The sequence below is a fragment of the Bufo bufo genome, chromosome 1, assembly GCF_905171765.1.
Source record: "Bufo bufo chromosome 1, aBufBuf1.1, whole genome shotgun sequence".
NCBI classification, from domain to species: Eukaryota; Metazoa; Chordata; class Amphibia; order Anura; family Bufonidae; genus Bufo; species Bufo bufo.
In genome coordinates, this window is record NC_053389.1 from 622,267,766 (window position 1) to 622,284,105 (window position 16,340).

The 16,340-nt window shown below is 45.5% G+C and overlaps 1 protein-coding gene across 1 annotated transcript in view; it reads left to right on the plus strand.

Moving 5' to 3' along the window:
* Positions 1-695: 695 nt before the first annotated feature.
* Positions 696-16,340, plus strand: part of LOC120986234 — a 102,020-nt gene continuing 86,375 nt past the window's right edge. The window contains exon 1 of the mRNA XM_040414694.1: positions 696-959. Coding sequence (XP_040270628.1) covers positions 858-959 — 102 coding nt within the window. The 5' untranslated portion in view covers positions 696-857. The remainder of the gene's footprint in view (positions 960-16,340) is intronic.

Sequence of the window (16,340 nt, forward strand, 5' to 3'; positions counted from 1 at the left end):
CTGTAGAGAGTACATATACAGATGTACAGTTAGGGTTCCAGAGCACTACGACTCCATTTGAATCAGACCCATTTAATGATTCAATGAATGGCAATGGTAAGGCAAACCAAAGTACCTTCAACCTGACCAGTACTCGTTATAGTTCTACAGTGCCTTTTACAGGGGTCAGTAAATCATTGAGCACTTTCACTTCTTTGCGGAAATCCAGTACTTCCCAGCCGTCTGGTTCTACAGTTTCGTCTGTGCAAAAGTTACAGACCTCTCAAAGCACCCTTTACAGCACAGAAACCTACAGTCTCTCTCTGAGTGATGAGGCTAGTGTAGGTCAAGGGCATACTTTTCACCAACTCTCTACTGCATCCACGCCTGTTCCCACAAGATCTTCACATGTTCCCAGAACCATATCTGCTGAATTGCAAATAACTATTTCTACTAAGTCTGTGGCAGACCTGGAAACTTCATCAAAGAAAACCTCTACTTACCATACCTCAATGAAAGATCATTTGTTCAGCAAATTATACTCTACTAGACATCCTATGGCGACTCAACAGACCTCAAGTAGTCTCAGGCAATCACGAGCAGTAATGGCTACCACTGTCAACAATTTAAATATTCTGACTGGCCCTTTATCTAGTGTGGCTTCCTCCAAAGCAACTATGAAACCTTTACTTAGATCTACCCCTTCTAGGCTGGCATTATCCCAGTCAAGTAAAATTACTTTGCTCAATGCCACTTCAACTATACAAGTGAGACCAGGTGCTAAAGAATGGATTCCCCAAACTATTTTCCCTCCAAAACCTACTACCTATAACAGTAGACAGACAATCAGTTCAGCAACTGCTGCACTTGTGGTCACCATGCCATTAAACTTTCATCTTACTGGAGTCGCATTTAATGAGCAGCTTACGAACCACATAAGTGACGAGTACAAAACACTGGAGAAGGAAGTAAAACTTGTGGTGAGTGTTGTCAAACTAAGATGTTCAGTACATAATGTGAGGTTTCCTTTGCAGAAGTAAAGAAATTTTCTTACTAATACACTTAATTTGTTAGATCACATAAAATGTTAATTTGTGATCCTTTTAAAGGCATCTTTCAGCAGATTTGTACCTATGAAACTGGCTGACCTTTGTGCGCTAGGCAGCTGAAGGCATCTGTGTTGGTCTTATGTTCATATGTGTCCACGTGAATGAGAAAAACAAAGTTTTAAAATATACAAATGAGTGTTTAGGAGCAACATTGGGCTCTGATCTCTGCAACTGCTGCACCCTTGCCATTTTTGACAGGACCAGGCATTGAAAAGATCATAACACCTGACTGGCCCTGTCAAAGTACGGTGGGAGCGCAGTGGCAGAGAGAGCAGACCCTCAAAGTATAATGGTAATGCCCCTGTTGCTCCTAGAGGCTCATTTGCATATATTAAAACATTTTTCTCAAATACTGGCACATATGAACATGGGTCCAACATACACATTAAGCTTCAGTTTCATAAGTACAAATCTTCTGACAGATGTCCTTTTTAAAAATGCTCTTACACACTAGCTATAATACCCCCTGGTGTTTTTTGATTGCCTGTAAGAATGTTCAGTGCTCATGGTCATGCATGTACAGCATCTTAAGCAGAATGCCTGGATCTTCTTGTACATGGTTGACTGTGGTTGTTATGGCTCAGAATCTTGTTCCAGTTGGATCCATGGTTCTTGCCAGACAGAAGGGATGTATTGTATCTGGGTCCTCTTTTCCATCTGGAAGTGGTGAAATTGCATCTCACTGCATGGCTATTGAAAGGCAGTTAAGATTATAACTTAGAATCTAGGGGTCTTTCAGAAAAAGAGATCTTGACTCTTCAGAGCAGTAGGAAGAGAGTGACTTCTGATATCTATGTGAGAGTTTGGAAAGCCTTCTTGGATTTTGTAGGTAGCCAATGGACATTGCGGTACCTCCAGAGGTTTTGGTAATTCAATTTCTTCAGAAGGTTTTAGACAAAAATCTTAAGCTTAGTACATTGAAGGTTCAAGTTTCAACTTTAAGTGCCCTCTTTAATTACAAACTTGCTGTGCATACTTGAATAAAAGCTTTGGTTAGATTAAGGCCTTCACAAAAAGTCAAGACTGTGTCTTGGGATTCGAACTTGGTTCCATAGTTACATTGTTAATACAGTTGAAAAAGGCATAAGTCGATCAAGTTGAACCAAGGTATAGGTGGGGATGCGAATCCCAGAAGAAACTGACTCTGATTTCTACTTGTTTTCATAAGCATTAATATTTAATTTTAAGAAATCATCTAAACCCTTTTTAAAACTGTCCAGTTACTGCTGTGACCATGTCTAGAGTTGAGCGAACCCGTGCTGTTTTCGGCACCCGGACCCGAACATTTACGTAAAAGTTCGGGTTCGGTGTTTGGCGATTTTTATGGCGCTTTTTGAAAGGCTGCAAAGCAGCCTATCAACAAGCGTCATACTACTTGCCCCGAAAGGCCATCACAGCCATGCCTACTATTGGCATTGCTGTGATTGGCCAACTGCAGCATGTGACCCAGCCTCTATTTAAGCTGTAGTCAAGTAGCGCCGCCCATCACTCTGCTCTGATTAGTGTAGGGATAGGCTGCAGCTGCTGTGAGGGAGAGATCAGGGAGAAATCTTATAAAAAGCTGCTTCTTTACTCAGCGACCTACAGCAAATGTGTTTTGTGGGTGCAGTGCACAATTGTTTTAAGCCTGCCCTGAGCCAACTACTGAAAACAAACTTTTTTCCTTAAGTTAGTAAATATCAATACATAATCGGCAGTCATTTTATGCAACAATAGTGCACCAGCATAGGATGTCTGCAAGTCCAGAAATACTGCTTTGAGACACTAGGGTTAAAAAAAAACTTTTTTTCATATAGTGCATATCTAGGATTATCGCTGCATAAGTGACTGTGAAATTTAGGCCAGAAATACGGCTTTCTCATACTGGGGCGAAAAAAACCCCTATCTGTTTCATATAGTGCACATCTAGGATTATAGGTGCATAAGTGAGTGTCACATTTTGGCCAGAAATACAGCTTTTTGCTTACTGGGGTTAAAAAACCCTCTGATATACTGCATATCTGGGATTAGACGTGCATAAGTTACTGTGAAATTTAGGCCACAAATACCGCTGTCATATAGTTTAAAAAAAAAGAGTGCAATACCCTACATCAGAGTTTTTATTGGCGGTTAATTATTTTTAACAGACTTAACCACTTTTTACTTTGCTTGGTGAACGCTAACTATGAGGCAAACATCTAATAAGGGTGGTGGTGGTGTTGGTGGAGCCTGTGGAGCCTCTGGTGCAGGTAGAGGACGTGGCCGTTCTGCCACAGCTACACGTCCTACTGAACCTACTACCTCAGGTCCCAGTAGCCGCCAAAATCGACAGCGATATTTGGTCGGGCCTAATGCCGTTGTAAGGATGGTAAGGCCTGAGCAAGTACAGGCGCTAGTCAATTGGGTGGCCGACAGTGGATCCAGCACATTCACATCATCTCCCACCCAGTCTTCTGCAGAAAGCGCACAGGTGGCGCCTGAAACCCATGCCGATCAGTCTGTCACATTACCCCCGTGCATATCGGGGAACCTGTCTGAGCCTCAAGTCATGCAGCAGTCTCTTATGCTGTTTGAAGACTCTGCTGGCAGCGTTTCCCAAGGGCATCCACCTAGCCCTTCCCCAGGGGTGGAAGACATAGAATGCACTGACGCACAACCACTTATGTTTTCTGATGAGGACATGGGAATACCACCTCAGCACATCTCTGATCATGACGAAACACAGGTGCCAACTGTTGCGTCTTTCTGCAGTGTGCAGACTGAAAAGGAGGTCAGGGAGGAAGACTGGGTGGAAGACTATGCAGGGGACGATGAGGTCCTAGACCCCACATGGAATGAAGGTCCTGTAACTGACTTTCAGAGTTCGGAGGCAGTGGTGAGACCGAGCCAACAGCGTAGCAAAAGAGGGAGCAGGGTGTAAAAGCAGAGCAGCCGTCGCCGAAACAGTTCGCCTGCTACTGGCCACCGTCAACAGGGACCGAGCACACCAAAGGCAGCTTCAAGGAGTTACCTGGCATGGCACTTCTTTACATAATGTTCTGATGACCAGACCGGAGTGGTTTGCATGTTCTGAACCTTAGCACAACCTGCATGACCAGGCATCTACATGCGAGAAACAGGCTTCAGTGGAGTAAGCACCTTCAAAACCAAGAAATGGCTCAGGCCTCTCCTGCTCCCTCTTCTGCTGCCTTGGCCTCTTCCTCCGCCTCTGGAGGAACGTTAGAACCTGCCGCCCAGCAAACAGAGGATGTGCCACCAACAACACCACCTCCGTCACCAAGCATCTCCACCATGTCACACGGAAGCGTTCAGCTCTCCATCTCACAAACCTTTGAGAGAAAGCGTAAATTCCCACCTAGCCACCCTTGATCCCTGGCCCTGAATGCCAGCATTTCTAAACTACTGGCCTTTGAAATGCTGTCATTCAGGCTGGTGGAGACGGACAGCTTCAAACAGCTCATGTCGCTTGCTGTCCCACAGTACGTCGTTCCCAGCCACCACTACTTCTCCAGGAGAGCCGTGCCCTCCCTGCACAACCAAGTATCGGATAAAATCAAGTGTGCACTGCACAACGCCATCTGTGACAAGGTCCACCTAAACAGATACGTGGACCAGTAAGCACGGCCAGGGACGCTATATCTCCCTAACTGCACACTGGGTAAATGTAGTGGCGGCTGGGCCCCAGGCGGAGAGCTGTTTGGCGCACGTCCTTCCACCGCCAAGGATCGCAGGGCATCATTCTTTGCCTTCTGTCGCCTCCTCTTCCTACTCTGCTTCCTCCTCCTCTTCTACCACCTCCTCATCCGGTCAGCGACAGACCTTCACCACCAACTTCAGCACAGCCAGGGGTAAACGTCAGCAGGCCGTTCTGAAACGGATGTGTTTGGGGGACAGGCCCCACACCGCGCAGTAGTTGTGGTGGGGTATAGAACAGACCGACGAGTGGTTGCTGCCAGTGAGCCTCAAGCCCAGCCTGGTGGTGTGCGATAATGGGCGAAATCTCGTTGCAGCTCTGGGACTAGCCGGTTTGATGCACATCCCTTGCCTGGCGCATGTGCAGAATTTGGTGGTGCAGAAATTCATTCACAACTACCCCGACATGTCAGAGCTGCTGCATAAAGTGCGGGCCGTCTGTGCGGCATTCTCATCCTGCCGCTGCTCGGCTTGCGTGGCTGGAGGGATACGGAGTACACAGACAATACGCCTCCCACAGAGGACAGCTTGTCCTTACCTCTGGGCAGCCTGGCAAACATGATCGACTACATGCTGCAGTGCCTGCGCAACGACAGCAGAGTTGCCCACATTTTAACGTGTGCTGACTACTGGGTGGCCACCCTGCTGGATCCCCGTTACAAAGACAATGTGCCGTAATTCCCTCACTGGACCGTGATCGGAAGATGCGCGACTACAGGCGCACAAGGCGAAGGCAGGGGAGGAGGAAGAGGTCGCCAACGCAGCTGTGTCAGCGCCAGCACCTCAGAAGGCAGGGTTAGCATGGCCAACATGTGGAAAAGCTTTGTCACCTTGCCGCAACAACCGGCCCCAACTGCTGATATGGAGCGTGTTAGCAGGAGGCAGCATTTGAACAACATGGTGGAACAGTACCTGTGCACACGCCTACTTGTACTGACTGATGGTTCTGCCTCATTCAACTTCTGGGTCTCCAAATTGTCCACCTGGCCAGAGCTTGCCCTGTATGCCTTGGAGGTGCTGGCCTGACCTGCAGCCAGTGTACTCTCTGAACGTGTATTTAGCAGCCGCCTGTCCACAGCCAACGTGGACAAGCTCACATTCATTAAAATGAACCAGGCCTGGATCCCACAAGACTTGTCTGTACCTTGTGCAGAATAGACCGTTCTAGCAGCCTTAACCACCCATCCTTGTACTGAAGTGCACTTATTCCTTTTTTAATTTTTTTTTATATGTCCCAATATTTTGGGGGATACCCCTATGTTAAAATGCAAAATAACACACATCTGTGTTGGCTACCTATTCCTCCTTCGCCGCTGCTTCCACCTAGACCGCCACGTGAGCCTACACGGCCACATCCACCCATTCACCGCCTCAACCTCTTCCTCCTAAATCATTCCTAACCTTAATTTTTTTTTAAGGTCTTATGTTTTTTAATTCTTTTCCCTATCCACATTTGTTTGCAGAGCATTTGCCATGCTCTTAAGCAAATTTAGCTGCCTTTTGCAGCCCTCTTTCCAGGGCTATTTTAGAGCCATTTTAGTGGCCAAAAGTTCGGGTCCCCATTGACTTCAATGGGATTCGGGTCAAGTTTGGGTCCCGAACCCAAACTTTTTTTTCCAAGTTCGGCCGAACCTGCCGAACACGAACATTCAGGTGTCTGCTCAACTCTAACCATGTCCTGAGGAAGTCTATTCCACAGCTTCACCATTCTTACAGTAAAGAAGCTTTGACCCTTCTGGAGACTGAACTTTTTCCTCTCCAATCGGAAGACAAGGAATCCCTTGTCTTTGGAGTGCATTTTACATGGAACAGCTTTTTTTTTTCACCGTATTTTTTATTTTTTTGTATGCGCCTTTTTATATATTTGTATAGGTTAATCATGTTGCCCCCCCCCCCCCTTAGACGTTTCTTATCAAGACTAAATAAATTCAATTCTTTTAATCTTTCTTCATAGCGAAGACCCTCCATGCTCCTTATTTTAGTCGCTCTCATCTGTACTTTTCCAGCTGCAGTGCGTCCTTTCTATGGACTGGTGCCCAGAACTGAACTGCATATTCCAGATGAGGCCGCACCAACGCTTTCTAAAGTGGTAATATTACATCCCTGCCCCACGAGTCCATGCCTCATTTAATGCATGACAATATCCTAGTGGCCTTAGAAGAAGCTGACATTGTATGCTGTAATTTAGTCTACCATCCACAAGGACACCCAAATATTTCTCTAAGTGACTCTCCCAGTGGTATATCACCTAGGACATATAAAGCACAGAGATTATTACTACCAAGATGCATAACTTTACATTTGTCCACATTGAACCTCATTTGGCAAGTTGATGCCCAATCACTGAGTGTTCAAGTCAGCTTGTAGTTTATGGACATCTACCATAGACTGTACAGTTCTACATAGCTTAGTATCCTCTGCAAAAATAGAAATGGTGCTATTAATCTCGTCCTTGATATCATTTATAAATTTTAATAATAAAGGGCCCAGCACTGAACCTTGGGGTACACCACTTATAACCCGGGACCATTCTGAATAGCAATCATTGACCACAACTCTCTGGACACGGTCCTTTAGCCAGTTTTCAATCCAATTACAAACTATACTTTCCAAGCCTATAACCTTACTTTACCTTTTAAACGTCTGAGGGACCGTATCAAAAGCCTTTGCAAAATCCAGAAACGCTACATCCACAGCCGCCCCTGTGTCCAGGCTACTACCCACCTTCTCCTAAAAACAAATCGGGTGACTGACAACTTCTGCCCTTGGTCATACTCCTGTATATAGTCACTTAAGAGTCCAAACATTTTTCCACAAAAGATGTTAAACTGGTCTATAATTACCTGTGAAGGACCTGTATTCTTTTTATGAATATGGGCACCACGTTTGCCTTGCGCCAATCACTTGGCACTGTACTAGTACCTAGAGAATCTTTAAAAATTCTAAACAGGGGCACAGCACTGACTAAACTGAGCTCTTTAAGTACTCTTGGGTATAATACATCTGGACCCGGATCCCTGTTCACATTTACCCTATTTAACTAGTCTTGGACCATATCTACAGTTGGCCAAGTGAGTATATTACTGGATGTTCTAACAGCCCCCGCACCGCAGATATCTGCTCCTTTCTCTTTTGTATGTACAGAGCTAAAAAACCCATTTACTTAACTCTCTGCCTTTTCCTTATCTTCAGTGACTACCCCTCTCCTTTACCATTATTTAGTGGACCTACCTGCTCAGACCTAGTTTTTTTTTTTTTTTTTAGCATTTATATATTTAAATAATATATTGGTAATTGTTTGGCTCTTTTGCCACCTGCTGTTAATTTTGTATTTTTGCTAATTTTATCTCCATTTTACAGATTTTATTAAGCCCTTTGTAATCTTCAAACGCTACAGCTGACCCCTCAGATTTGTATTTAAATGCCCTTTTTTGTCTTATTGCCATTTTTACAGTAGCTGTAAGTCATGGGGGTTTTAATTTTAGCCATTTATACTTTGTTACCTAAAGGAATAATTTTTTTTAATGCAATTACTCAATGTGGATTTAAAGCTCTCCCGTTTATCCTCAGTATTATGTGACAGTAGCTGCACCCAGTCTGTGCCCTGAAATGCTGCCCTTAACCCAGGGAAATTAGTCTTTGAAATTTAGTGTCTCTGCTCTGCCTGACAGTTTGCTTCTTATAGTTTAGGGGGAATATAATTATATTGTGGTCACTATTACCTAGTATTTCTTGAACAGTAACATTTCCAACAAGCTCTGCATCATTCTAAATTACCAGATCCAACAGAGCATCGCCCCTAGTAAGAGCTTTTATAAACTGGCCCATAAAGTGGCCCTGCAGCAAGTTGAGGAATTTTTTTCCCTTTTGTGGTTGAGGCAGAATCATGACCCCAGTCAATGTCTGGTAATTAAAATCTTCCATTATGACCACTGTACCAGCTTGTGCAGCCCGCTCTATTTGGTTATACAGTTGGGTTTCTATCTCTTCTGTGATGTTAGGGGGTCTATAGATTACTTAAAACAAAAAATGGCGAAGTATGTACCATATAATGTGTTACACTTCACAGGGTACTCCCAAGTACGAAGACAATCTAGACTATTCCCAGAAGGGAACTGAGGGAGCTAAAACTTAACGTTTAATGAGTATCAATTTAAAAGCTGCATTACACACAAAAATACATGCAAACAAAGACTGATAGACAGCGACCCGACTGGGGCCAAAACAACAATAGGATGGTACCTAATTTGCAACACAACAAGAAAAGGAATAGTCTTACCAATCAGTAGTTGCAGATGGGATGGGTGCTCCAGGAGATTTTCAAGGCACCCATATTAGGCTATCTAGATCCACTGGATATGGTGTGCAGGAGTACCATCCAATAGAAATGCCGAACTGTATTGGCTGTAGTGTAGATAGAGGTCAGGAGTAGTGTTGATCACGAATAATCGAATTGCAAATTTTTATCGAGAATATAGCTACTTCGAAAATTTGAATATTTAGAATATAGTGATATATATTCGTAATTTCGAATATTCGAGATATATTTTTTAATCAGTACACATGATCCATCCCTGCTTCTAGCTTGTGGGCCAATGAGAGGGCTGCAGTATCTTTGACTTTTGGAGTAGTGTTGATTGCGAATTTTCATAATGCAAATTTTTATTGCAAATCTTTCAATTGCCGAGTAAAAACATGATTCCTCCCTGCTTCTTGCTTGTGGGACAATGACTCATTGGCCCATAAGCAAGAAGCAGGGAGGAATCATGACTTTAGATGGGAAAACTGATGAATATTCTTAAACTAATATATAGCACTACATCGAATATATTAGTTTTTTTGAATATTCATAATATTCTAAAACAAGAATATATAGCAATATAGCGAATATTCGAAAAAACGAATATAGAAAAATGTAGCTAATATACTGCTATATGATTATAGCACTATATTAGCTAAATTGCTCTATATTCGTTTTTTTCTGAATATTCGCTATATTGCTATATATTCTTGATTTAGAATATTACGAATATTCAAAAAACGAATATATTCAATATAGTGCTATGACTCATTGGCCCACAAGCAAGAAGCAGGGGGGAATCATGTTTTTACTCGGCAATTGAAAAATTTGCGATTAAAAATTCGCATTACGAAAATACGCATATTACGCAATCATTGCCTTGCCGATTTTTTGAGTGAAAAAAAATCGTAGAATATAACTAATATTCGAATTGGGGAATATTCTACTAAAAATTTGCGAACTATCGCAAATTCGAATATGACCCCTGCCGCTCTAGTCAGGAGCTGATCACCCTGAGTGACCCTGTCCAGGGATGGGGGTCTAGCAAGCCCTACCTACCTACACAGAGCACCGTCCGGATGCCTGCCCCTCTACCCGGGTGGAATCCCTAATAAGCCCTTACACAAATGAGCTCCCGACATGCCACGTTTCGTTCAACATGAACTCATCAGGGGAGTAATGTAAAAAAGGTTAGAGCAAAATTGGGGTAAGGAAAAGTTGAAGTTTAGACGCTAGATATATAATGGTCCTAAGGCAAATGTACTACTAGATAAACAAGTGGGCAATAGGGCCTATGGGCATAAAATCAAAAAAGGTTTTCCCATATATAATTCCCTAAGGCTCAGTCTGTAATGGTGTCCTGGACTGGTCTAACCTAAGGGCCAACCTAGGGGCCTATACCTAAGCGCACCAGTGGGTGAATAAATTATGGTCCTGAAAAAATTGGTGCCCTAAGGTGGGGGATAAGTCTTGCTATCAGAAACTATAAATGCCTAGTAGCGCGCTTTAAAAGGCTGTGGTCCGTGCGCCTTATTCTCTGACTGGCCCTCCCGATCATGTGATCACATCATGTGGCGTGGAATGCAGCGCAAGGCAACAACGCGCTCCACTGCGCGTGTGGCACACCCAGGGGGCGGGATAGGTAAGCATAGGAAGGTGGTCTGGATGCATAGCAACCAGGGCGCTCAGGACAGAGCCCGAGCTCCTTGGCTACGGATGACTTTAGACGCGAGCTTAAAAGCATTTTGGATGAGGCCAAATTCTCACAGCGGAGGAATATAACTTTTTATTCCCGTCTTGCCCCGCATGTCTACTTTTTACTGCCGCCAAAAATTACACAAAGGGACTAACGCCCTTAAAGGTCGCCCAATAGTGTCGGGGGTGGGGAATCTCTGTCAAAACTTGGGTACCTATATTGAGATCAGATCAGATCTGCAACACTACGGATCTACTGAAGCATCTGGAAGGGATTTGTGTAGAAGAGGACAGTCTACTTGCAAGCATTGATGTTGAAGCTTTATATTCCAGCATTCCGCACTCCTTGGGTATTAAGGCATTTGATCATTTCTTGCAGACTCTGGTATGTCAGTGCCGCGCCAACAGTCTTTGTCCTCCGCCTGTTGGAATTTGCATTGACCAGAAATGTTTTTTCTTTTAACAGTAGGATCTACCACCAGCTCAGGGGCACCACAATGAAGAGCTCTTGTGCCCCATCGTATGCTAACTTGTTCCTAGGCTGGTGGGAGGAAACCTTGGTCTTTATGGAGGAACGCTCCAGCACTATGAAGCCAGTGGGACTGTGGGCACGCTACATTGACAACATTTTTATCATCTGGAACAGTAACGTTGCTTCCTTCAACTCCCTAGTTAAAGGGCTCAATGACAATCACATTGTGTTATGCTTCAAATCTGAGATTAATGAGGTGACTTTGCCTTTCCTTGATGTACTGATTACCAAAACCAAAGGAGGCGAATTAGACACATCAGTATATAGGAAACCAACCTCCACCAATACTCTGCTCAGGTGGGAGAGTAGCCACCCCCTTCCCCTGAAAAGGGGAATTCCTAAGGGGCAATACCTCACTCAAGAGAAACTGTTCCACGAAGCGGGAATTTATTTAACTAGCAGATGACCTACGCGCTAAGTTTCGAAGCGGGGGTACCCGGACAAAGTCCTAAGAGGGGAATTTGAATTGGCATTGCAGGAGGATAGGACTAATCTCCTTGCTCCTAAATCTGCCACTGTACAGACCCCTAAGCTAATCCGCTTAATTACTACTTATCATAGAGCGGCCAGTGAGATTCGTGAAATTGTACATAAATTGGGGTACTCTCAAAATGGATCCAGACTTGCAGGAGGTTGTGAGGTATTACCCACACCTCACCTATCGCCGAGGGCATAACCTTCGTGACCAGCTAGTAGTCAGTGAATTTATACCCCCGTCCGCTGCTGGGTGCATGTGGCTACAGATGAACACTAAGGGCTGCTACAGATGTAGTGGCTGTATTGCCTGTAGCCACTTGCCGACTGGTAAAACCTTCCGGAGTAATATTACAGGGAAGGAGTACACCATTTATCATTACATCAACTGCAGAAATCGCGGGGTCATCTATCTAACCTGCGAATGTGGCAAGGAGTACGTCGGTAAGACCATCCACGAGTTCCGCAGGAGAATTGGCGAACATCTTAATGATATATCTAAAGCTAAAGATGCACCAGTCGCCAACCATATTTTCAGTCATCACAATGGCAACGCTCAGGCGCACTTTATGGGAATTGATAGAGCCCCCCTTCCCAGCGGAGAGGTAATTGGGACTGCTACATCCTCCACTGTGAGACCCGCTGGATCTATTATCTCAAAACTATGGCTCCACTTGGTCTAAATGAGCAGCTTAATTTTAGCTGCTTCATTTGACCTCTGTACCATACCATCTGTGTCTCTATCTGTGTTCTTCTATAAATGTCAACACCTATCTTTATACAGTTATACTTTTTTAGATAGGTGCAGTGCCTTTATCCATATAATCTGTAGTACACATTGACCCTATATTAGGTACTTATTCTGTGATTTTCAAAGAAACTCTGTTCATGCCAATATTGATACCATAGGGCACACTCATATGTGTGCCTCAGCAGCATCCAAGGAGCTCTGTCATGAGTGCCCTGGTTGCTAGGCATCTAGACCACCTCCCTTTGCTTATCTATTCCGCCCCCCTGGGTGTGCCGCGCGCACGGTGGAGCGTGTTGTTCCCTTGTGCTGCGTTCCACGCGACGTGTGTCGCACGCCACATGATCACGACGGTGGGTCAGGGAATAAGGCACACAGACCGCAGCCTTTTAAAGCATGCTACTAGGCATTTACAGTTGCTGATGGCCAGACTTGTATACCCCACCTTAGGGCACCAATTTTTTCAGGGCCATAATTTAACCCTAGCCTGTTCACCTACTGGTGCGCTTGGGTGTAGGCCCCTATGTTGGCCCTCAGGTTAGGCCAGTCCAGGATACCATTACAGACTGCGCCTTAGGGAATTATATATGGGAAAACCTTTTTTTTATTTTATGCCCGTATGCCCTATTGCCCACTTGTTTATCTAGTGGTACATTTGCCTTAGGACCATTATATATCTAGCGTCTAAACTTCAATTTTTCCTTACCCCAATTTTGCTCTACCCTTTTTTACATTACTCCCCTGATGAGTTAATGTTTAACGAAACGTGGCACGTCGGGAGCTCATAGGTGTAAGGGCTTATTAGGGATTCCACCCGGGTACAGGGACAGGTATCCGGACGGGGTCGCCCCTTTCAGGGCGAGTGCTCTGTGTAGGTAGGACTTGCTAGACCGGTCACTCAGGGTGAGCAGCTCATGACCTCTATCTACACTACAGCCAATACAGTTTGGCATCTCTTTATTGGATGGTACTTCTGCCCACCATATCCAGTGGCTCTAGACAGCCGGTGACCTAATTGGGGTGCCTTGAAAATCTCCTGGAGCACCCATCCCATCTGCATCTACTGATTTGGTAAGACTATTCCTTTTCTTGTTGTGTTGCAAATTTGGTACCATTCCTTTGTTGTTTTGGCCCCAGTCGGGTCGCTGTCTATCAGTCTGTTTGCATGTATTATTCTTGTGTAACGCAGCTTTTAAATTGATACTTTTTAAACGTTAAGTTTTAGCTCCCTCTCTTCCCTTCTGGGAATAGTCTAGATTGATCTATAGATTACACCAAGTATTATTTTTTCAAGGACGTCCTCCATGACAGCACCCATGGAGGATGTCCTTATTTGCTTCTGCAGGGACAGGAAGAGACAGTTTAAAAGGCCCCTCCCCACCCCCTCTCTCCAGTGTTCTTCCTGTCCCTACTGGGATAGGGTGAGTGAGACGGCTCCCTCCTAGCAAGTTAGGTAGGGAATGGGGCGAGTCTGGTCGGGGGGTGCTTACCTCTCCTCTTCAGACTCCTGTAGCCCCTTAACCAGCACCCCTCTGGGAAGTGGTCCCCTGGTTTGGTCCCCGAAACCCTTTCTGAGCTTGGCCGCAGGGATCGGGGGACGCCGTAGTCGCTTCTCCATTCCGGAGCTCTGGGCTCGGCAGCGGCTCCTGCGCTCCCCTGCGCACGCTAGGCTGGATTACTGAGCGCTCCTACGTGACCAGAAGCCAACACTCATCACAAGTGTCATGGCGGCGCGCATCGGCATGCTGGAGACCTTCGGAATCAGGACGTCTCGCATGTCTAGGGGGTTGACTCTTCCTTGGAATGAGTCCCCCCCCCCCCCCCCCATGAAGAGCAGGAGGAGGCGGAGCCAGGTGGCGACGGGCGGACCGGTAAGTAGATGAAACCCTATTTAAATGTCTGATGGCAACCTGGTGAGGTTGCATCATGGAGGTCCAGGCGTCCAACAAGCAGGAGACTTGTTCAGACTCCCCCGTCCAGGCCCCTGTAAGTAGCTGCTCTGTGCTTTGACAGGGGTGTTTTTTGGGAATCTTTTTGACTCTAAATTAGTCTCTATTCCCTTTTCCCTTAGACTACTAAGGATTTAGGTCACAAACCACACGGAGACCCTAAAAAGAAGGGAAGGAAGTGTGCGACCTTCCAAACAAGGCTTCTGGAGCCATATAAAAAACAGTTGTGCCCAGAATGCCTTTCCAACATTCTTAAGGACGAACGGTCATCCCTACTTTCAGATTTGAGGGCTATCGTAAGAGAGGAGGTGCAGGCGGCAACCTCAAGCCAGAGCCCAGACCCAGTACCATCTCTCTTCCCCCCCCCCCCCTCCAAAAGAGCCAGGATCCAGTCAGGCTCTGATTCAGAGGAAGAGGGGTTATGTGCTTCAGAGGAAATCGACGATGACTCAGTGTCCCTTCCTCAGGATGAACAAAAGATATTTCTTTTCATCCGAGGATCTAGATCCCCTACTCACAGCCATTAGGCAGACCATGGCTATTGAGGAGGAGGAACAGACACGCTCAGTTGAAGATTAAATGTTCGGGGGCCTTAAAGTCAGGAAAAGGAAGGTCTTCCCAGTAAATAAAAATCTAAAAGACCTCATTACAGAACAATGGGCAGATGGAGAAAAGAAGCTCTTCATTCCCAGAGATTTTAAAAATCGACTGCACGTTGATCCGAAGGACACTAATCTCTGGGATGAGGTCCCAAAAGTAGATGTCCAGGTGGCCAAGGTAGTGAAAAAGACCTAAATACCGTTTGAGGATTCGTCGCAGCTGAGGGATCCCATGGATAGAAAATTGGATCCCATGGATAGAAAATCCTGGGAGTCAGGGGCAGCTACAATTAACACTAACATTGCTGCCACTTCAGCTTCCAGAGCCTTAGTCTTGTGGATAAATCAACTGGATAGTCACCTCAGGGCTAAGACATCCAGGGAAGAGATCCTAGAGTCACTCCCTCTGCTAAAGATGCCTCAAGTTTCCTGGCGGATGCTTCAGCGGAATCTATTGATTTGCAGCCAAATCTCAGTCTCAGACTAACGCTGCTAGACGTGCCCTCTGGCTCAAGTCCTGGTCCGGGGATGTAGCGTCTAAAAACAGACTTTGCTCCGTACCATTCTCTGGTTCTTTCATGTTCGGCCCAGTCTTGGACTCTATCCTCCAGAACGCGGCGGATAACAAAAAGGTTTCCTGAGGAGAAACCTAAAAAGCCGCAGCCCTTTCGTAGACCCTCTGGCCAGAGTCAGGCCAAGTCTTATAGAGGGAAAGGTAAATCAGGCCGTTGGAGCTACCCCAAAGGGGGCAGGGGAAGGGGTTTCCTCTTCAACCCCAATACCAGACTGGACTCAATGGGACAGTATGTTATCTGAAGAGACAGGGCGGAACCAGAATCCCGCTCCTTCAGGTTCTAGCAGATCAGATTTTCACATGGGCAGAGAGGGAAGTTCTGTCCATTTCAGCGACCCATTTAAAAGGGTCTCAGAACTCGAGAGCCGACTTCCTAAGCCGTCACAGGATCGACGCGGAAGAAAGGAGTCTGAACAAGCAAGTTTTCAAACAGATCTGCCAGGTATGGGGCCAACCAGAGATGGATCTCTTCGCGTCCAGGGAAAATTCACAGCTGGACTGTTTCTACTCTCTAAATCCCAGTGGAAGTCCAGTGGCAGTAGAGTCCCTAGCCCAGAGTTGGGACATGAAACTGGCATACGCCTTTCCTCCTTTGCCCCTAATCCCGGCAGTCTTAAAGAAGATGAGGACCAGCTCTACCACTCTGATCCTAATTGCGCCAGACTGGTCCAAGAGAGCCTGGTACCCTATTTTGAAAGAAATGTCAGAG